Source organism: Chanodichthys erythropterus, chromosome 13, assembly GCF_024489055.1.
Source record: "Chanodichthys erythropterus isolate Z2021 chromosome 13, ASM2448905v1, whole genome shotgun sequence".
Taxonomy (NCBI): Eukaryota; Metazoa; Chordata; class Actinopteri; order Cypriniformes; family Xenocyprididae; genus Chanodichthys; species Chanodichthys erythropterus.
The window spans coordinates 50876723-50900341 of NC_090233.1; the positions used below are offsets into that span (position 1 = coordinate 50876723).

The 23619-nt window shown below is 36.5% G+C and overlaps 2 protein-coding genes across 4 annotated transcripts in view; both read right to left on the bottom strand.

Annotated features, from left to right (window-relative positions):
• Nucleotides 1-19477, bottom strand: part of dhrs11a (dehydrogenase/reductase 11a) — a 34036-nt gene extending 14559 nt beyond the window's left edge. Inside the window, exon 1 of the mRNA XM_067406332.1 lies at nucleotides 19170-19477. Within this exon, the coding sequence (XP_067262433.1) occupies nucleotides 19170-19304 (135 nt within the window). The 5' untranslated portion in view covers nucleotides 19305-19477. The remainder of the gene's footprint in view (nucleotides 1-19169) is intronic.
• Nucleotides 19478-20518: 1041 nt separating this feature from the next.
• The window catches only part of ggnbp2 (gametogenetin binding protein 2), a 19058-nt gene continuing 15957 nt past the window's right edge, over nucleotides 20519-23619 (bottom strand). For 2 of the 3 annotated variants that reach the window (XM_067407647.1, XM_067407646.1), the window contains one exon: nucleotides 20519-21293. In XM_067407647.1, coding sequence (XP_067263748.1) covers nucleotides 21117-21293 — 177 coding nt within the window. In that variant the 3' untranslated portion in view covers nucleotides 20519-21116. The remainder of the gene's footprint in view (nucleotides 21294-23619) is intronic. The other variant, XM_067407645.1, reaches the window with a different exon arrangement.

Here is a 23619-nt window from a genome sequence, read left to right on the forward strand (position 1 = left end):
ATATATGCGTTAACATCTCAAAGAATGTGCTTCAGTGTTTCATGACCCTATAAGAGAAACTATGCATGAAAACATGAATCAACAAAATACACACTCACACAGGCCTAAAATTATATTATCATTTTCTGATATTATTTAAGATTTCAATTAAGATAATAAAAATTCTACCACCACATTGAAAGACACTCAGCACAGGCTACACAAGTGAAATCAATGCCACACACTGCATTAACAGCAACAGAAACACTGAGATTTCATTTAGACAGAGAGAGAGAGAGAGAGAGAGAGAGAGAGAGAGAGAGAGAGAGAGAGAGAGAGAGGATATAACAGGATGAGTTGTGCTCTCAAATTCACTTACTATTCTTTTCTTACAACCGTATGAAAGAAGGCGCAAGCACAGCAGGAAAAACCTGGTGTGAAGGAAAGATGTTTGGGGAATTCTCAGCCATTAACACACACACACACACACACACACACACCCTTGTCTCCTTTCACCTGTATCAAAGAGTAATTTGGCCTGTCACTGTATATTCACGTCTTCATTAGCAGAGCTGCAGATCTGAGAAAGTGAACAAAAGAGCAGAAACAGCCCAGACTTACACCAGTCACAACAACAACAACAATCAAACCAGCAGCTCTGGTGCTCAATAAGTTGACACTGAAGTATACAGCATCTACACTACTGTCTAAAATGGTCAGTAATGGTCAGTAAGTTTTTTTTTTTTTTTTTTTAAAGAAATTAATCCTTTTATTCAGCAAGGATGCATTAATTTGACCAAACTAATTTGACTTATATTTCAAATTAATGATAAAACATTCAGCTTTGCATCACAGGAATAAATTACATATTAAAAGGAGAAGCATCTGAATCGATCGAACACACAATTGTAAAAGTTAATCTTCCCAACCGGTCACCCATGCAGACTCCGTAATGTCGGCCTCCCCCACGGACAGCCATCACCCTTCTGCTTCAGTCACACACTTCAAAGACATTGATGTTTCTCAATACAAGAATCAGATATGCAGCCCATAGAAATGGCATCCTTTCCACTAATTCGTTGACAAATTTGCTTGAACATGCATTTCCCCAATACATTTTGTGTATTATTACTGTTTGTATATTGTTCTTTTGAATATTGTATAGTGTTATGCATGCCTGATGATAGACATACTAGATAATGTAGCCCATCTAGGTGGTGTCTCATATAAAAATACATGTCGTTTAATGACTTACACTTACACCATCTCATAGAATGCATTGTATGTTTGTTATATTTATAAACTGCCAGCTTACTCCCCTTAATGCAACCGAGTCCACTTTCAAACAAAGGAACATTTCCTGCTTGGAAACTGCAGCTTTCTAACTGGTCAAGCCAAAACACAAAGGTGTGACTTCTGTAGAGGTTAAAAAGCCCCCACGCAGATCACTTTCACTCTTCTGCCTTTGTTCTTCCTGATTCTACTGATAGCTGGCAGGCCTCATTCACTTCAAGCCATGCGCACCTTTCTCGATCACAGAGTCAAATTCACAACACAAGTTTGACATCATTTCTTCATTCAACGCAGAGGATATTGATTACAACTTCAGCACCATCAGACCAAACCATCAAGAATTTCTCCTGCATATCCGGACTTTGCTCAACAGCTGAGGCATTTGCAAGTATCGTACATTTGAACACTAAACAGCGATTTAGTATTAAAGTGCCCCTATTATGGATTTTATACACTTTTGTAGTGTGTAACATAGCTCTGAAATCTGAAAGTTGTCTCTCAAAAGTAAGAGTCAATTAAACGAGTCGTTTGTAAAACAAAATGTGATGTCAAGACGACACATTAGCATATTGCCCGCCCACTTATTGTGCGCGCAGACACCGGGGAAAACTGTAGACTCCTTGAACACTGCAATGCAGGTTGCATCTTTATAAATACATTCAAGACTGACTAATTAATACTTATAAATCACTATGTAATGGATTATGAACATGCACATTAAAAAAAGAAAATGCATGACATAAGTAATTATAAAAATAATATAAATGTAACTATAACTGTTCTTATAATGTGGTATAGGTCTTAATAAGTAAATATATTTATAAAATAATAATACTTGCTTATAAATAAGTATAAACGGAGTTATAATTCATTATAAGCATGCTCTTCATAGAAAGTGTTCCCATATTTCCCTTTTGAGCCAATTTGCTACATAATACATTTTTTAACAATATTTACCGTATTTTAATCAAATAAATGCAGCCTTGGTGAGAGAAGAGACTTCTTTCAAAAATGTTAAAAAGCCTCCCAACCCCAAACTTTTGAGTTTGTGTTTTAGCCTTTACTGGTTCACTTATTTTTATATAACACAAATACATTATTTCCAAAATGTTCCTTTTCAATTTGGTTACTTGATCCTGCTGTTAAATACCTACTGTAAAACACTGCTTGTGATTTATTTCTTATTATATTACTGCTTCCTTGAATAATAATTATTTGAATGAATTAATTGAATAATTTATTTTACCTATATTTATATACTCACTCACAAACACACACACCTGTGATATATTACAGCTGTGTGAAGGCTGGGCTGAATCATTAATCAAAGTCATTCAAATCGAAATGCTAAAATGACTCAAACCCTACAGACGGCGGGAGGGTCATTAACGATCGATCATTAGCGCTGCCGGCCGCACCCACTGACCTGAGAGCTGCCGAATGAGTTCCTCTGTTTATTATTGGAACAGAAGCGTGGAGTGAAGGGAGATCAGAGGACAGGAAGGGTGCGGTCAGCAGGATCAGTGTTGTGTAATACCTCAACTAACCTGTGCGGCCAGATTTCAGCAACCGGCTCCGACTGACACAGATCTATAAATACACACACTACAGAGAAAACAGATTCTGCATCTACTAAGATTAAACCACTGGACACTCTGCTATCCCATAATGCCACAGAAAAAAAAAAAAACACCCAAGTTAATTGCTTTTGAGGTTGTTGTAAGTTGTAATTCAACTTAAACTAAACGAAAATGAGTAATATTGCCTTAGCAACTACCTGAAATAATCTGATTAGTGTAATTTTCCGCAGCAGCATTATGGGTAATGTAGTTTTTCACCAAGAATTCCGCTGTTAAACAATTACTTTAAACATAAGCTTAGAGAAAATGAATGGAGTTTTTACATGATTTAAGGAGAGTGTGTGTGTGTGTGTGTGTGAGGCTGAAGGAGAGTAAAGCTGCTGTAATCTCTAATCTGGTCAGTGTTTAGTAACACAGGAATCAGCACTTAAGATCTCCGAGTTGAGTGAGACGAAACACTCATAAATGCTATGGCACTACTTGTGTTAAAATATATCCCTGTCCAAATGATGATGAGATTAGATGTTTTTTTTCATTGCATATGTGTGACAAACAGCACAGGTCATTGTGTCGAGATGAGTAGAACTGCACCGAACACAACCACATCATCAAAATCAATTAAATTCATGTAATTTTGTCATGCAATTCCACGGACACACGAACAGGCTAAATGAGTCGTGTTTTTCAAGTTTACGAGGTATATGAATTTAAACAATGATGTGCACCGATAAATGATTTATAATAAATACTGCACAATTCTATATAAAAAAAACAAGAACCGTCAATTTTGATTTCATGTTGACTTTAAAGTGGTCTTTGATTATGATTTCACTTTTTTAACTTTAGTTAGTGTGTAATGTTGCTGTTTGATCATAAACAACATCTGCAAAGTTACGACACTCAAAGTTCAATGCAAAGAGAGATATTTTCTTTTACAGCTTTTTAAGGACAACAAACAGCTGGTAGGGACTACAACAAGCTTCTTCCTGGGTTAGTGACATCACAAACCCAAAAATTTACATAAACCCCGCCCCCGAGAGCACACAACAAAGGGGGCGGGGTCATGTTGGGCTGCTTTAGAGAAGAGGAAGAGTTGTTGTAGTAGAGTGTTGTTGTCATGCCGTCATTTTACGCCGGACTGCTACACAAACAAGGGTCAATTCAACACAAAAGATGAACATGACGGCACATGCTAGTGGATGAGTTGAATCAACTCCACAGCAACTACATCAATTTATCCACTAACCATTCAGAAACGTCTAAAAGTTGTAACTTCTTCCTGAGTCTCTCCATCAGTGTCGACTCCGGTTTGAACAATGTAAGGCTGAACACCGTTACTGACAATCCTCATTTTGACTGCGTGAGATTCTCCAGCTTTGTTGTTTTTGAGCTGTTAAAGCTCCGCCCTCTTCTGGAAAGGGGAGCTCATTTGCATTTAAAGGGACACACACAAAAACGGCGTGTTTTTGCTCACACCCAAATAGGGGCAAATTTGACAAGCTATAATAAATGATCTGTGGGGGATTTTGAGCTGAAACTTCACACACATTCTGGAGACACCAGAGACTGATATTACATCTTGTGAAAGGGGCATAATAGGTCCCCTTTAAATGAAACACACAAAGCAATCTTAGTCAGAAAATATATCCTATTGTAAAAACTGTAGAAATTGGTGTGTGTGATCATTTGGGCGACACCAGTAAGGGCCTGGTTTATTGTCCCCTCAAAGACAATCTTTGCTGACAGAGTGTTTGGCGAGTGTTAATTCTGTGTGAGTGTTAGTATGTGTGTGTGAGTGTTAGTATGTGTGTGTGTGTGTGTGTGTGTGTGTGTGTGTGGAGGGAAGGGCACAGCGTGGCTTGATGTCTCTGCCAACACTACTCTATTAAATGTGCCACTGAAGTATCGAGCACTGCAGGAACAGCACTGAGTTTCCTCTATCTGTGTGTGTGTGTGTGTGTGAGTGAGTGTGAATGTTGGACTCGGATGGAGTATGTGAGAATTTCTCTCTGTCTGTGTGTGTAAGGAAAGAAATCCAAATTGATTTCAGCACCACAAGAAGCATCCGGCTCTGTGTGTGTGTGTGTGTGTGTGTGTGTGTGTGTGTAAAGTTGAGACTGAAAGCCAAGCATTACTGCATTACTCTTTCTAAAAAAAAAAAAAAAAAAAAAAAAAAAGCCAAGAGCAGAGAAACAAACAGATGATAATGGGGTTTATCTCCATGGCAAAGTCATTCAGTACATTTAAAAACTGTAATTTCATAAAACTATGCATCTGAAAAATGACAAAGCTCATATTTTAAAACATTTCCTCTTCTCTCAAAAGAATTAATAACTCAAATATAAAACATGAACAATGTCCTATGACATCCATAATTATATATTTTTTTGACTATTGGGAAATGTTAGGCATTGAAAGTCTCCCTCTTTCTCTCTCTATCTCTCTATTTATTCTTTTTTTTTAAAATCCATTTTTTTTTTCAGAATATGGTGGTATTGTTATGGTTAACCAAATCTAAAACTATTAAAAACGTTTCTGTTAAGTGAAATAAAGCTGATAATGCATTTAAGTTCAGTCTCATTTGCTAACATTAGTCAACATGAAATAACAATAAGAATATCATTTATTAATCTCAATGTTAATTTCAACATTTACTAATCATTTTTGAAATCAAAAGTTATCACTTATGCACTGAGAACTATCATGAACAATTGCATTATTAACAACATCAACAAATGCTGAAAAATATGTTGCTCAATGTTAGTTCAAGAGATCTTATTGTAAAGTGATACCAAAACTCTAAACTAAAAACCTAAAGCTAAATAGAATTGTCAAAAAAGGCACATAAAAATGTCTAAATACATTAATAAAACTAGAATAACACTGACAGAATATGACTATAGAAAGAGCAATCAGGCTGATCTCAGAAAGCAGTGCAACGGCATGAATTCTCATTTATAAGAGACAAATTTAGCAGTGCAGAAAGTCTCCAGCCTTCAGCCGGGAAACATGTATTTACAGCAACAACCCAGTTTCTCTTACAAAAGTGCTTATTTCAACAGATCTGCTCCAGCCGATAAGATTGACTGAGGTGTCAAAACCTTAGAGGATGTTTAGTATGCACGCTCCATAGAGGACGAGCTCAGTGTGCACTAGTCCTTCTGGCCTATATTACAGGCACAGAAAATCTTGTTTTGCAATCTTAAGTGTCAATGCTGATAAAATGCAAAAGCTTGAACGTGCTGTATTATAGGTGATCTCGATCATTTCTAATGCAGTATGCCTTTAAAAGTGACATCAGTCTCCAGGGGCTGTTCAGAGAAAGACTGGTTCAGCTCACTACAGGAGAGCCCGTAATAGAAAGACAGCATGTTCGCACGGCACGTCCTCAGACTGTCTGACCACCGATGGATGAATCCATCTCACGGCACGAGGGGGTTTCATTATCATGCAACGGCTCAGTATAATCATGGATTACAGCAGACAAAGCCTTTCGGCATATTTCTTCATGCAATTATACGCAGATTACTGCGAGAATAAAACGACTCAATAAGAAATAAAGAATGCTTTAAGTCTTGTTATGAAATATAATCGCATTTGCTTTATTGCAGGGTCGATTCTCCCCTCTCTCCCTCCCTCCCCGGCTCTCATGCGGTGCACTCGATGAACCCGTGTGTGCGTCCGTACGCGTCTGCTCGAGGATTGTGATGTCGCTTAGTCTGCAGAGACAGTGGCTTTTAGAAGATTCAGGATGTCCCCCGAAGGCCAAATAAAGGACATATTGCTTATTTCTACAAGAAACATTAGATGCGCTCCATCTTTCCATCTTTATACACACACATTATATATAATAGGTTCTTATTAATATAAATGGAATGTATTACTCTTGATGAAAGTGTGTTCATTTGCATGATATTGCATGTGATGTTCACCTGTTTTAGTACAAGAGTTATGCAAAAAAGCCGACTAATGACGTGATCTTTGAACAGTCTCAGATCTGTTGAGTTACAATGGGAGAAGCTAAGAGAGGCAGTGTATGTGTGACAGCAGCACACAGGCCGTAATGTCACCTGCAGGTTGTGATGTGTCAGCTCCACACCCAGCATGGAAAACAGGTCCAACGCTTCACACAAACAAAACATGCAGACATATTACCAACACGCAGAAACATAGTCAAGTGCTTTAAAGCAGTGGTTCTCAACCAGGGGGCCAGGTTCACCTGGGAGTCTCAGAAAACTAACAAAGGATTTAAAATAAGACAAAACAAGCATTAAAATAAAAATACCTCCTCAACTATTTTTTTTCTTTGAAGATCCTGGGTTAATACTGTCTAAAGTCAGACTACATGCATTAATGGTTCTGTGAAGATCCTTTAACATCAATGGAATCTTTCCAGGTTCTTTATAGTGGAAAATAGTTCTTTAGATTATTAAAAACGTTCTTGTCACTAAAGCCGCGTTCACACAGCAGCAGAATACAGTTGTCAGTCCTGTATTTGAGTCCTTAAAGGGTTAGTTCACCCAAAAATGAAAATTCTGTCATTTATTACTTGTCGTTCCACACATGTAAGACCTTCGTTCATCTTCAGAACACAAATTAAGATATTTTTGTTGAAATCTGATGGCTCAGTAATGCCTGCATAGCCAGCAATGACATTTCCTCTCTCAAGATCCATTAATGTACTAAAAACATATTTAAATCAGTTCATGTGGTTCAATATTAATATTATAAAGCGAGGAGAATATTTTTGGAGCGCCCTAAAAAAACTAAATAACGACTTATATAGTGATGGCCGATTTCAAAACACTGCTTCAGGAAGATTCGGAGCGTTATGAATCTTTTGTATCGAATCATGATTCGGATCGCGTGTCAAACTGCTGAAATCACGTGACTTTGCCGCTCTGAACCGCTGATTCGACACGCTGATTCATTATGCTCCGAAGCTTCCTGAAGCACTGTTTTGAAATCAGCCATCACTAAATAAGTCGTTATTTAGTTTTTTTGGTGCACCAAAAATATTCTCATCGCTTTATAATATTAATATTGAACCACTGTACTCACATGAACTGATTTAAATATGTTTTTAGTACATTAATGGATCTTGAGAGAGGAAATGTCATTGCTGGCTATGCAGGACTCACTGAGCTATCGGATGTTAACAAAAATATCTTAATTTTAAGGTCTTACGGTGTGGAACGACATGAGGGTGAGTAATAAATTACAGAAATTTCAGAAATTTTGAGTGAACTAACCCTTTAATACAGTTGCGTTCACACACAGTTCAGTTATTTAAACCCACATTCTAAAACCGAACTCGCGCATGTATATTTTCAGGACTCATTCTCAGAAAACCCACGGAATTGAACAGAACTGAACTAGATTTTTCATTGGCTTCGGAATTATGGCAGAAAATAAGGTCTGTGAACAACAAGTTTATGATTCTATTCTAATACATTTTTGTTCATCATGATAATCTTCACAAATGAACACTGAATTTTGAGGCCTAAATAATACATTTGAGAGAAGAGCAAAACGCAAAATTTCATGTCATATAATAAAACAAGCTTGTGTTCACCACAGACCTCATTTCAGGCATTTAAGTTTAACCAAAAACCCACTGAATTCAGGAAGATGGAACTGCAAGTGCTAAAAATGCTTTAGTTTTGGCCTACAAAATTACATCGTCCAGCATGCAAAAGACAACAGATTCTGAAGGAGTTTGCCGTTAAAACATCACTAAGCAATATAAAACAACAAATATTGGTTAAAATAGTTCAGCTTGAACTTCTCGCATCTTAGCAGGTGGCTTTTGAGCAGCCTTCACGTCCGCAGTGAAACTATGATTTCCTATAATGCTGTCTCAATAGGAAGCTCACTAGATTTTGGAAGAGGGATAGAAAGAGTGCATGCAAGTGTACATCAGCAAACATGAGTGAAGCTCAAAGCACAGTGGGAAAAACCCTCTTTACTCGAACTGCGGCTGGCAAACAGCCCGGCGCTCACAAGAGAAGCAGAAATAAAAGAGGAGTCCGGTCCGTCTGAAGGCACCGCAGTGACGCGCTTAAACAAATAAGAAGACAGAATTCATTGGCTGCAGAGCCACGATCCTCAGCCATCGGAAGACTGTGAGTCTGTGAAGGCTATTTGAGGTCTGATTAAGTGCCTTTTACGAGAGCCGTGAAACTTGGCGTCAAATATGACGGCCGGGGCTTTTTCACAGATCTAATAGAGCACAGTTCCCACTGCAGTCAACTTCATTTATCTGTAGAAATGAACAATTCAACATTACACAAAAATAAATAAATTGTACACACTGCTCTTTTCCATACAATGAAAGCAGAGGATTTGACTATTTTAACTTTAGTTAGTGTGTAATGTTGACGTTTGATCATAAACAACATCTGCAAAGTTACGACACTCAAAGTTCAATGCAAAGAGAGAGATTTTCTTTTACAGAAATCACTTTTTAAGGACTACAACAAATGGCTGGTAGTCTACAACGAGCTTCTTCCCGGGTTGGTGAGAAGCTATAATAAATGATCTGTGGGGGATTTTGAGCTGAAACTTCACAGATACATTCTGGAGACACCAGAGACTGATATTACATCTTGTGAAAGGCACATAATAGGTCCCTTTTAAGATGTTATAAACATTAACATCATATGTATTGTGAAAGTACTACTGTATATAAATAAATTTGACTTATTTCCAAGTGTGCTATTCCTTTAAAGGAAAGATGAAAAGAGAAGTGATTGATGGACGTTTGCTCATGAATGGATGGAAGGGTGGCTGATGTCATCCTTGTTTGCCCTTGTAATCCGACGCATTATAAAAGCGCCTGCAACTGGTTTGGTTACGCATGCTTCAGTTGCAACAAAACGTACACAAAAGCCATCCATTACTGTAACTGACAACTGGAATAATCAGTTTGGAGAACTGTGCTTTGAGGGAGCTGAGATTGACTCCAGACAGGAATAACAACATTGCAAAGTGACATTTCCTATTCATGCACATCATCTAACACATGCAAATATGTGACATTTGACATTTGCATGTTTCTTTCATTCTGTTGAATGTCATTTAGGGGAAAAAAAATATAAAAAAATCAGTAATTAAAACACTTATGTTTTTGTAGACCCTGAGTGCTTTATGCACTTATACCGACATGCTTAATGACCCAACAACAATGTAAGATGTCTGCACGATCCCAGCAAATGGGTTGTTTTGACCCAGCGAATGGGTTAAATGTTTGCCCAACCTGCTGGGTAGTTTTATTTAACTCAACTATTGTTTAAAAATGACTGTATTGCTCACTTAAAATGAACCCAAAATAGGTTGGAAATTAACATTTATTAATAAGTATAATAAATAATAATTCAATAATAAACATTAAATTGCTTATTAATGTTCACCTTTTGATTATTATTGTTGCCTCTAGTAATTATGTGTCTGATTTTTAATTTCCAACCTATTTTGGGATCATTTTAAGCCAGACATATAGTCATTTTTAAACAATAGTTGAGTTAAATAAAACTGACCAGCATGTTGGGCAAACATTTAACCCAATCACTGGGTTTGTCCATATTTAACCCGACTTGGGTTGTTTTTAACCCAACATTTTTAGAGTGTAGGTATGCAGGTATGTAGAACTCTAATCAATTCTTTCTTTTAGGAGACGATAGCTTTATTTGTCGAGCACTTTGATCTTTGACACTTTGCAGAGCTTTTACATAATATTATTATGTAATATTAAAAAAAGATAATGGGGCACTTTAAGCAAAACCAGATCAGTTTGGTTGTACAAGCAAAAAATGAGTTCATTAAAGAAACCCAGAAAACAACATTTATATTAAACATTAAAATCATTGGGGCTTTCATTTGTCTTGATGGCAAAACTTAAACAGATGTGCACAAGACATGAATAAAATGAGAAAGAAAAAAAACGCATAGAAGAGCTGATTTTTTGTGTTCATGCAAAGCCAAAACTGGGGTAATCTGCAAAAATCTAGTTGTGTCCATCAGGATTTGCCTCAACGGTTCTCCTCAAATCACCCTATACACCCAAAAAAAACACAAGTTTGAGTAAGCATAACTGGTGTAAGATGTGCACGTAAATGCCCTCATTAAAACCTGATTTTATATATTCTTGTAACCTGTGCAAATTCATAACTAAATTAGGAAACAATCTGCCAATGCACAGAGCCACCTCTAAAGCACAAAGTCATTAAGAGCAATCAAAAGCTTTAACCAATCAATCATACCTGTGGTTTGCCTGAAGGTCATGATTAAGATGCTGCGGTCTAATGGAGATCAAACTGATCTCAGCAAGCACTACTAAACGCTAATGCAATGTTAGTTAATGCAATGCAATGTAAATATCTGTGCAATAATGTTTCCCTGATTCCCTACTCAGACAGTGTGCAGTTTGGGACGCAGTGAAGGTGCTTCCCATAGTGATACTCACACTAAAAAATGCTGGGTTAAACTAACCCAAGAAAATGGACAAACCCAGTGATTGGGTTAAATGTTTGCCAAACCAGATGGGTAGTTTTATTTAACTCAACTATTGTTTAAAAATGACTGTATTGCTTGCTTAAAATGAACCCAAAATATGTTGGAAATTAACATTTATTAATATGTTTAATAAATGAATGCTTATTAATAAGTTTAATGAATAATAATTAAACAATTCACATTTATTAAATTTCTTATTAATAAATGTTAACCTTTTGATTATTATTGTTGCCTCTAGTAATTATGTGTCTGATTTTTAATTTCCACCATATTTTGGGTTCATTTTAACCAGACACAAACAATAGTTGAGTTAAATAAACCACTGTGTTTTTTCATATTTAACCCAACTTGGGTTGTTTTTAACCCAGCATCTTTTAGAGTGCACATAGTTTGCATACTTTTTCACAGATGTTGTTTATTAGCTGTAATATTGGTCAAACACACAAACATTCAAGACATTTTCACGAAGCAACAGAAACACTTTTCATTCAATACTTTATGCACTGCTTAATACAGCGCCTGGACAAGAATAAGATTCAACATAAGCCATGAGACAGAGTTTTAATTTGATGAACATGACACAAGATAACACTAAGATTGCATTAAAAGAATTTTCACTGCTATAAAAAATTGAGTAAAATTTGTGAGAATAAACATGTGATCATTGCCATCAGTGAATTCGGACAATCGTGAAACAGCTGTGACATCATCTGAGCTCATGCAGCCGCAGAATGAACCAGCCGACTGCTCTCGAATCATCTACTTTGATGGCATGTCAGTCAAAACTTTTAACAGGCATCCACCTCAAGTCAGACGCTGATCGGTCTGCACAGCTCTGCATAAAGCCAAACACACCTAAAATGTGCATTAACTGAGTTGAGAAGCGATTGAAAGTTCATCCCAATCAGATATGAGCACTCAACTAAACACTGCCAAGGTCAGTGGAATATTCCAGCTTACTGATTTCATGCGTGATACAAAGATCATGACAGCACCAGTGGGCCTGCATGCACTGAGTCACGCACCACATGTTTCCTAGGAATCGATTGAGCTTGAAGGACAAACACTCTTACCACCACTGCAGATTTAGCCTAAACTAACATCTCATGTACATTATATACATATATATAAAAATGTACATGTTTCTATATCCTAATTATTGTTAATATAATTCATTTTTCCAGGAGCTCATTGCTTCTACCTTCAGTTAAACTGCTAACAGTGATTGTAAATTAATTGCCTAAATTATTACATTATTTGCTAACTGCATTCTTTAAATTGTGATGTTGACATGAAATGATACGTTTTGTGAAAAATGCTATACAAATAAATGTGAATTGAATTGAATTGAATTGAAGGTTAATTTAGGTGTATCACTGTCATGATACACTCTAAAAAATGCTGGGTTAAAAACAACCCAAGTTGGGTTGAAAATGGACAAACCCAGCGATTGGGTTGTTTTAACCCAGCGGTTGGGTTAAATGTTTGCCCAACCTGCTGGGTAGTTTTATTTAACTCAACTATTGTTTAAAAATTGCTATATGGCTAGCTTAAAATGAACCCAAAATAGTTGGGAAATTAAAAACCAGATGCAATTACAGACAACAATAATAGACAAAAGGTGAATGTTTATTAATAAGCTTTAATATTTTATTAATATAAATTTAATAGTTTAATAGTTTATTAATAAGCAATTTATTAATAAGCAATTTAATAAATGTTTATTGTTTAATAATTATTCATTGAACATTAATAAATGTTCATTTCCAACATACTTTGGGTTAATTTTAATTAAGCAATACAGTAATTTTTAAACAATAGTTGAGTTAAATAAAACTACCCAGCAGGTTGGGCAAACATTTAACCCTACCGCTGGGATAAAACAACCCAATTGCTGGGTTTGTCCATTTTCAACCCAACTTGGGTTGTTTTTAACCCAGCATTTTTTAGAGTGTACACTGCCCTCCAAAAGTTTGGAAACGCACTAGAAAAGTGGGGTTTTGGACAATATTGGCATGATTCCTTTTTAATTTGTGATAATTTTGCACTGATAAGGGACAACACAAACTACGAAAACATATTTTATTACATAAACAGTTTATACATAGAAAAAAACAAAATTTTCGATTCATCAAAATATCCAGCATTAGCAGCTATCTGACCTAAACTGGGTTCTGATTGGTTCATTGTATTCTAAACTTCATTGGCAATCAATTGTTGAAGCTACTAAGGTGTGCTGACCCAAACATCTTTCACAAACCTGGGCCAAGTTTAAACCAGTAACCAGCATCACAGCTGGCAAAGGGGCACGTCTGACTTTGACATGTATTGACATTATTATGTAATCAAAATGAAAATTGTTATTGCTGGTCTTCAATGATAATGTCAAGTTACTGTAATGTATTTGCACTAAAAAATGATAAGGATTTATGCTGATATTGTCCAAAACCACACTTTGCACACACACACACACACACACACTCATGGAAAGTGATTAAGCCATTTCCAGTTCCAGATTTGATTGGAGCATCGAGTATCTCACATTAAGTGATAAAGCTCAATCCAATTAAAGACACAAACCCTCATCCAGCACTCAAAGTGAGTTAAAGTGTGTGGATGGATTTATAAGTGCTGTGGAGTGAGTTGTAGTATTAATGGAACAGACTGTTGTCTGATTGGACTGGACTGAAGTGCAACTACTGTACACTGAAGTACACCAGTTCATCCTCTCTAGAGAGAGATAGAGATAGAGATAGATAGATAGAACGATAGATAAAATGACAGACAGAACGATAGATAGATAGATGATAGATAGATAGACCGAACATTAGATAGATAGATAGAACGATAGATAGATAGAACGATAGATAGATAGAACGACAGATAGATAGAACGATAGATAGAACGATAGATAGAATGATAGATAGAACGATAGATAGAACGATAGATAGAACGACAGATAGATAGAACGATAGATAGAACGATAGATAGAATGATAGATAGAACGATAGATAGAATGATAGATAGAACGATAGATAGAACGACAGATAGATAGAACGATAGATAGAACGATAGATAGAATGATAGATAGAACGATAGATAGAACGATAGATAGAACGATAGATAGAACGATAGATAGATAGGCAGAACGACAGGTAGATAGAACGAGATAGAACGAGATAGAAAGATAGAAAGATAGATAGATAGAACGATAGATAGAACGATAGAACGATAGATAGAACGATAGAACGATAGATAGAACGATAGTTAGAACGATAGAACGATAGATAGAACGATAGAACGATAGATAGAACGATAGATAGAACGATAGAACGATAGATAGAACGATAGAACGATAGATAGAACGATAGATAGAACGATAGAACGATAGAACGATAGATAGAACGATAGATAGATAGAACGATAGATAGATATAACGATAGATAGATAGAACGATAGATAGATAGAACGATAGATAGAACGATAGATAAAATGACAGACAGAACGATAGATAGATAGATGATAGATAGATAGACCGAACATTAGATAGATAGATAGAACGATAGATAGAACGATAGATAGATAGGCAGAACGACAGGTAGATAGAACGAGATAGAACGAGATAGAAAGATAGAAAGATAGATAGAACGATAGATAGAACGATAGAACGATAGATAGAACGATAGAACGATAGATAGAACGATAGTTAGAACGATAGAACGATAGATAGAACGATAGAACGATAGATAGAACGATAGATAGAACGATAGAACGATAGATAGAACGATAGAATGATAGATAGAACGATAGAATGATAGATAGAACGATAGATAGAACGATAGATAGAACGATAGAACGATAGATAGAACGATAGAACGATAGATAGAACGATAGAACGATAGATAGAACGATAGATAGAACGATAGAACGATAGATAGAACGATAGAATGATAGATAGAACGATAGATAGAACGATAGAACGATAGATAGAACGATAGATAGATAGAACGATAGATAGAGAGAACGATAGATAGATAGAACGATAGATAGAACGATAGATAGATAGATGATAGATAGATAGACCGAACATTAGATAGATAGATAGAACGATAGATAAATAGAACGATAGATAGATAGAACGATAGATAGATAGATAGAACGATAGATAGAACGATAGATAGAACGATAGATAGAACGATAGATAGAACGATAGAACGATAGATAGAACGATAGATAGATAGATAGAACGATAGATAGATAGATAGAACGATAGATAGAACGATAGATAGAACGATAGAACGATAGATAGAACGATAGATAGAACGATAGAACGATAGATAGAACGATAGATAGATAGATAGAACGATAGATAGATAGATAGAACGATAGATAGAACGATAGAACGATAGATAGAACGATAGATAGATAGATAGAACGATAGATAGAACGATAGATAGATAGGCAGAACGACAGGTAGATAGAACGAGATAGAACGAGATAGAAAGATAGAAAGATAGATAGAAAGATAGATAGATAGAAAGATAGATAGATAGATAGATAGAACGATAGATAGAACGATAGAACGATAGATAGAAAGATAGATAGAAAGATAGATAGAAAGATAGATAGAAAGATAGATAGAAAGATAGAACGATAGATAGAACGATAGATAGAACGACAGAACGATAGATAGAACGATAGAACGATAGATAGATAGAACGACAGATAGATAGAACGATAGATAGATAGAACGATAGATAGAACGATAGAACGATAGATAGAACGACAGAACGATAGATAGAACGACAGAACGATAGATAGAACGATAGAACGATAGATAGATAGAACGATAGATAGATAGAACGATAGATAGATAGAACGATAGATAGATAGAACGATAGATAGATAGGCAGAACGACAGGTAGATAGAACGAGATAGAACGAGATAGAAAGATAGAAAGATAGATAGATAGATAGAACGATAGAACGATAGATAGAACGATAGATCGATAGATAGAACGATAGATAGATCGATAGAACGATAGATAGAACGATAGATAGAACGATAGATAGGCAGAACGACAGGTAGATAGAACGAGATAGATAGATAGAACGATAGATAGAACGATAGATAGAACGATAGATAGATAGAACGATAGATAGATAGGCAGAACGACAGGTAGATAGAACGAGATAGATAGATAGAACGATAGATAGAACGATAGATAGAACGATAGATAGATAGAACGATAGATAGGCAGAACGACAGGTAGATAGAACGAGATAGATAGATAGAACGATAGATAGAACGATAGATAGAACGATAGATAGATAGAACGATAGATAGATAGAACGATAGATAGATAGAACGATAGATAGAACGATAGAACGATAGATAGAACGACAGAACGATAGATAGAACGATAGAACGATAGATAGATAGAACGATAGATAGATAGAACGATAGATAGATAGAACGATAGATAGATAGGCAGAACGACAGGTAGATAGAACGAGATAGAACGAGATAGAAAGATAGAAAGATAGATAGATAGATAGATAGAACGATAGAACGATAGATAGAACGATAGATAGAACGATAGAACGATAGATAGAACGATAGATCGATAGATAGAACGATAGATAGATCGATAGAACGATAGATAGAACGATAGATCGATAGATAGAACGATAGATAGATCGATAGATAGAACGATAGATAGAACGATAGATAGAACGATAGATAGGCAGAACGACAGGTAGATAGAACGAGATAGATAGATAGAACGATAGATAGAACGATAGATAGAACGATAGATAGATAGAACGATAGATAGGCAGAACGACAGGTAGATAGAACGATAGAACGATAGATAGGCAGAACGATAGAACGATAGAACGATAGATAGATAGATAGATAGATAGATAGATAGATAGATAGATAGATAGATAGATAGATAGATAGATAGATAGATAGATAGATAGATAGATAGATAGATAGATAGATAGATAGATAGATAGATAGATCAAGCTTCTGTTTGGTAGGTGTCTCTGGTTTTCCTCATGGAGTGTCCTGGGATCAGCGATCCATCAGCTCATAGGCTGCCATGGGAAAAACTGATCCTGAAACATAATGGATGCTGCCAATGAAGGCCCCTCATCAGAGCCGCTTTCCATTCCATCCCGTCTCCCATAGCGACTACATTATTACTCCCTCAGAGTCCCTGTTTTTTCATCACTATCCTGTTTCCAACCCTTTCTTACCGATTTTCCCAGTCTCTCTCCGTTAGTTTGGAATACAGGAGCAGGGCTGCAAAACTCACCTATACTACTGATATTGGCAAATGCACCAGTGAGATTTCACTGTTGTTGGTGTCAAATGTTAGTATGTCAGACTCAAAGCATCTGGCTACTGTGTGTGAATATTTATATTCTTGGGAGACAGTCCTAAGCTCGACGTGGCCCCAAAAACACACACACAGAGAATACAGGCTTTCACACAGTTACAGTGGTGCCTTGTGATCAGACGGACACAAAGATCGCCTTGTCTCTCATCTCACTGTGGAAACGCATCTCATGAAGTAAAGACGTACTGTATCTCGATCTCCGTTGTCGATAAAACCTGCCGAGACCCTCAACTCTGCTCCTCAGTGACGGTTTACAACACAGACAGACTGGTAAAACGAGGCATTTCCAGGAACGAACTGGAAAATCAAAGCTGCAGTAAATCTGAGCAGCATGTCATAACTTTCAACCTTTGTCCGTCATAACAATATATCACAAACACACACGTGTTAATATGAATGGACTGTGTTGTACAATCAGCAACAGACACACAAAAAAGCCCTTTAATGCAATCTCAATAAATCAGCAGAGGAAATAAATCATCGCTTCAAGTTAAAGAAACACACAGCACTCGTATTATATTAGTGGCATCAATGACAAATTTATCTTTTGAAATAAGAAAGCAAACACTGTATTTCCCCCCTAAAACAGACATGACAAGAAGTTTCTTGTACACACAACTACACAACACCTGGAGACTTTTGAGAGCTCAAGGGCAGGACTGAAAACCCCATTAATGATTGACACGACATTATTCATTGATTGACAGCTCATGAGGAAGGGTTGAGGAATGCTGCAGCGAGACCTTGTTGAACAAAAGAGTGCTTAACCTAGAATATTATCACACAAAATATGAAAATAGTTACATTTACTCATCGTCATGCTGTTCTAAACCCGTATGACTGGAACACAAGAGGAGGTGTTTAGAAGAATCTCAGTGACTATGAATATGAATCATACAGTAGATTTATGTGACTAACACAAGTGAGCATTTTCATTTCGACTGAAGCTTCATCAGAATTCTCCTCCTTTTGGGTTTAAAATGTCATGAAGGTGAGAAAATATGTTCATTTTAGTAATGTTATATTTAATGATAGTTTTATAACTAAAACAACTCTCAACTAAACTAAAAGTCCAACTTAAACTTAGCAAATTATGCATTTAATTGCATATGAACTGTCAAATGAAGAGCTCGAGGTGATTTAGAAGAGTAAAGTGGGCGGGGCGAAATCTATATACTTCACAGGCGATCAATCAATCACTTTAACAGGTCAAGTGTCTTTTCTCAACACTTAACTCATAAATAAAGGATAAAAGGTCTCCTTGGGGAAGAACGCGGAGTTTGATTGAGATGATATTCACTCGGACTGCAGTGAGCAGCTAACACGAGTAGCACTACACACAGATCATCATCTCTGAGGCCTTTGAGCACTAACAACTCGCTTTAAGATCGTTTACCTCGATTTTGTCCACGTTCCGAGCGCATCCGACCACCTTCATGCCGTGCTGGACGAGAGCGCGAGCCACAGCCGCTCCGATGCCGACAGACGCTCCGGTGACCAGCGCGACTCTCCCCTTCCAGCGCTCCATCATCAGCAGAGACAGTGTGTCACAATGTAACAAAGAGTTCTAATCCGCGCCGGAATGGAACAATGTGTCAGATCAGACTGCGCGCGGCTGTTACTTTGTTTCAGTCTGTGTCGCGCACGCACGCAGCGCCCGTGCAGTAATATCTGCGATTCAGAATAGTATCAGTCAGTGTGTTTAGGGCGGGAACAAATCAGTCCAGCCCTCCCTGATGTTCTGTCGCTAACACCCAGGAACAGCTCGACACACGCGGATCCAATCCCCGCAGAACCCGCGATTAATTATTAAAGACAGAAGAAAAGATAAATATTAGGTTGCTGTCGACGCCCGCGCGTTTTTTTTTCACTCATCAACTCATACTGTACATGTATATACATTAATGTCCTCCGATTCAACCACTGATTTTGACTCGATACTTTTAAAAACGGTCATAAATGTCATTATATGTGACATTATTTCGTCACAATGATCCACGTGTAGCGTATGATATTGTTTTCAAAAGATTATAATAATAAGTGTATAATTTCTCATCGGTTGTCTAATAAAAAAGTCATATTGGACGACGATATGTTGCAATTTGGCATCAGGTGACATTTATATACATATATAGATTTCGGTTGTTAACTTTTATTGTCTTTATGAAGCATAAGGAGGAAACAGAACAAAACACGCCATCTAGTGGCTGACTATAATTTTATCAAGGCTTGAGAATACAAGATAAGGTTAGAACAAATAAAACAAGCTGTTTTAGCAACATGGGAACTTATATAAATGAATTTAAACTGTATGTGAAATCCTTAAAAATCTTGAAAGGTACTAAAGCACAAAAAATATTTGATACCCTAAAACACTTCCCAACTGAGGTTAATAGCTAAACAATGACTGAATCCTCCCCTTATGTCATGTTACAGTCTCTTTTTTTCATAGATCATCTTTAGATTTGTTACTAAAACTGCAAATATTTTCCTGATTGTATTAAGTGCTGCTCCTTCAGGCTATATCTTGTCTGTATTCTACTTGAAGAAACTGATCTTATGCAGCCATGTTTGTCTGTAAATCTTGAAATGTTCAATAAAAAAAAACAAAAAAAAACAAAACAAAAAAAAAACATGGGAACTTATAAAAATATACTTTCACCAAATTAGATATTTACAAATCTATAATCCAATAGAAACACTCACAAGAGACATGAAACGCATTGAAATCTGATGCATATTAATAAATATTCTTTATTTTGTAAATTTTGCACATTGCTCTCAACATCACATCCAATCCTCTTGATAAATGGATGTTTTCATCTTCCTGTAAAATCTTTTTACTCAGATCATTTTTATTTCTGTACACATTTATTCTTGCCACTAAAATAGTCACAGTCAGAGAAACAATCTGGGAGAAAAAACAAAACAAAAAAAACAAAGAAATGCTTCACAAACAATACATTAAGACTACCAACATCTAACCCTACAGTCAAGGCCTGCAAGCTCGATTATCAATTTAATAACGTTGTTCCTAACAACCTGCTCCCTAATCAACATGTCAAGAGAGAAAGGAAAACAAAGCCAGCTGTGATTGGTTGAGAAGGATTCAGAGTGAAACAGGAAGGTGCCTGAAGGGGAAGACATGTATATAGATGCGAAAAAGACGTGTAACTTTACCCAAAAAACATGAACATCATCAAATACAGCGCTGAAATTGATTCTTTTACCCATTTCATATTCCCAAATTCTTGCCTGAAAAAAGCAACAATGCAGCAGTGATCATGAGTGTTTTCACGGTCTATAAAAATAAGTGTGCGTTAGTGTGCGTGTGCCGCGGGCTCTAGCTGACGCTGGTGGTGGGCAGCCACTCTCCGCGGCAGTATTTGGTAAAGCGATCTTTAAGGTGCTGTCTGTACTGGTCTCGTGTGCGGTAGAAGGACTTGTTGTTCTCCACGAACGACTGGATCTCGTCCTGTGTCAGACAGTTCTCTTCATCTGAGGTCACTTCAGATTCATTCTGTTTACACAAAAAAAAAATTAGGAGGAAAGAATTACTACTTGCACTTACTTCAATAAACAAATAGTAAATAATAAACATTTTCACAATTCATTTTTATTGAACGGAAAAAAGATTATTAGATGTTTTATTCTCCTAAAGTCAGCACTAGTTTATTGCATTGTTATTTTCATTTGTGTAACTTTTTATATTTTCTCCAACAGCCCAAGCATGATGCTTAAAACAAATTCATATGGAAACAAACTGTAAAATAATAAAACGGCTCAATAGCAGATTCCAAGTGATCAAGGGCTTAAAGGGTTAGTTCACCCAAAAATGAAAATTATCCCATAATTTACTCGCCCTCAAGCCATTTATATGACTTTCTTCTTTTAGTCAAAAACAATCAGAGTTGTATTAAAAAATATCCTGGCTCTTCCATGATGTGGCCTAATGGTTAGAAAAAGTCAAACTGGTACAGTGCTTCCCACACATAGACCAAGTATATTTGGAGACACATTTATGCTTTTATTATTTTTATCCTTTTATCCACCCAAGATAACGAAACCATCCACGATCGATTAACTATTCGTTTCGTACCTGCTTGTTATGTGTGCTTCAGAACTGTTTACTCTCACTAACATTCCCAGGTGCGCTGCAGAGACATGCTAATTATTTCACAAAGAGCGCTGCATGTTGCAAAGTCACAAGGTGGCGCTGTTTCACGTTCTACACTTCAACGGGCTCACGCAACACTTCAGACCGCTTCAAAGTGATTCTCAATCAATGAAAAGCACAGATGCATGCCAAATGATTGCTAATGAACTCAAGTTAATGAATTATGACAATGGCTACTTTATGGCCTTTATATAATATGTTTTAAACGATTGTAAGAATCTGAAGGATCAGCCCGCAATTGTGTAGACATTTCAAAATAAGAGTCCCGGTGAATTTCGGGCTTGTTTATAATTAAAAAAGTCACACACTACGTTTTTTTTCTTCTTTTGGGCATTATTGGTATTTTGGTTACACAATAAATTGTATTTAATTTGATTTCCATTTAATTCATAGTGAATTATTGTAGTCTCCCCCACAGGAAGAAAAGACTAAGAACATTATTTGACCCATTTATTATTCATTATATAAATTTTACTGGTAAAATCTATGTCCCATTCACTGAGATACACACTATATGACATAACAAGGAGAACATAGGAAAAGGTGAACCATTTAAATGCTGTAATTTTGCATAATTTACAATGCATAATATTAGTATGTAAATAAAAAAGTAATAGTATGCTATGTAACTAAAATGAATTTTCAATAAATAAAAATGTTAAAAATCACTAATTATTTCTTGTTTGTCACATGTAGTAGACCATTTTTGTGCCGTGGGTATAGGAGGATTTTTCACCCGGCAAGGTATTACCACCGCAAGTATATTTCAAACCTGTGGGAAGCACTGTGGTAACCCAAAGGTTGTGGGTTCGATTCTCAATACCAGCAGGAAATGACTGAGGTGCCCTTGAGCAATCACTCGCCGGGCGCCACAGCAAAATGGCTGCCCACTGCTCCTGGTGTGTGCGTTCTTTCCTTTCCAAGCTTTATAATGGGAGTGAATGGAGCCCAAAAAAGCACATCCATCCATCATAAAAGTAATTAATATGTCTCCAGAGGGTTAATAAAGGCCTTCTGAAGTGAAGTGATGCATTTTTGTAAGAAAAATATCCATATATATATATAAACTGTAATAACTGGCTTCCGGTAATGACCGTACGTGAGTCTAGTTCCGGTCGAAGAGTGACCTCTAACCCGACGCATGATGTAATGACAAATACGGATGAGCAGAGCATAGAGAAAAACAAAACACAATCATAAATTAGAAGTCTAAAAGGAGAATTTGTAAAGGGAAATGTGGGAGGAGCTTGAGTTTTTTTTAACTGCGAGAGGCGTCGACTCTCACCTAAGCTTACGCTACTCCTACGTCATACGCCACTCTCTCGTGAACGCACGGACGGACGTTACTGGAAGATAGTGATTATAGTCTATAAAGTTATAAATATGGATATTTTTCTAACAAAAACACATCGTTTCACTTCAGAAGGTCTTTATTAACCCCCTGGAGCCGTATGGATTACTGTTATGATGGATGGAGGTGCTTTTTTGGGCTTCAAAAAAAAAAAAAAAATAAGTTACCATTCACTCCTATTATAAAGCTTGGAAGAGCCGGAATAATATAACTCGATTGTGTCTGACTGAAAAAAGACACCTAGGATGTCTTGAGGGTGAGTACATTATGGGATAATTTTCATTTTTGGGTGAACTAACCAACCCTTTAAGGAGTTTC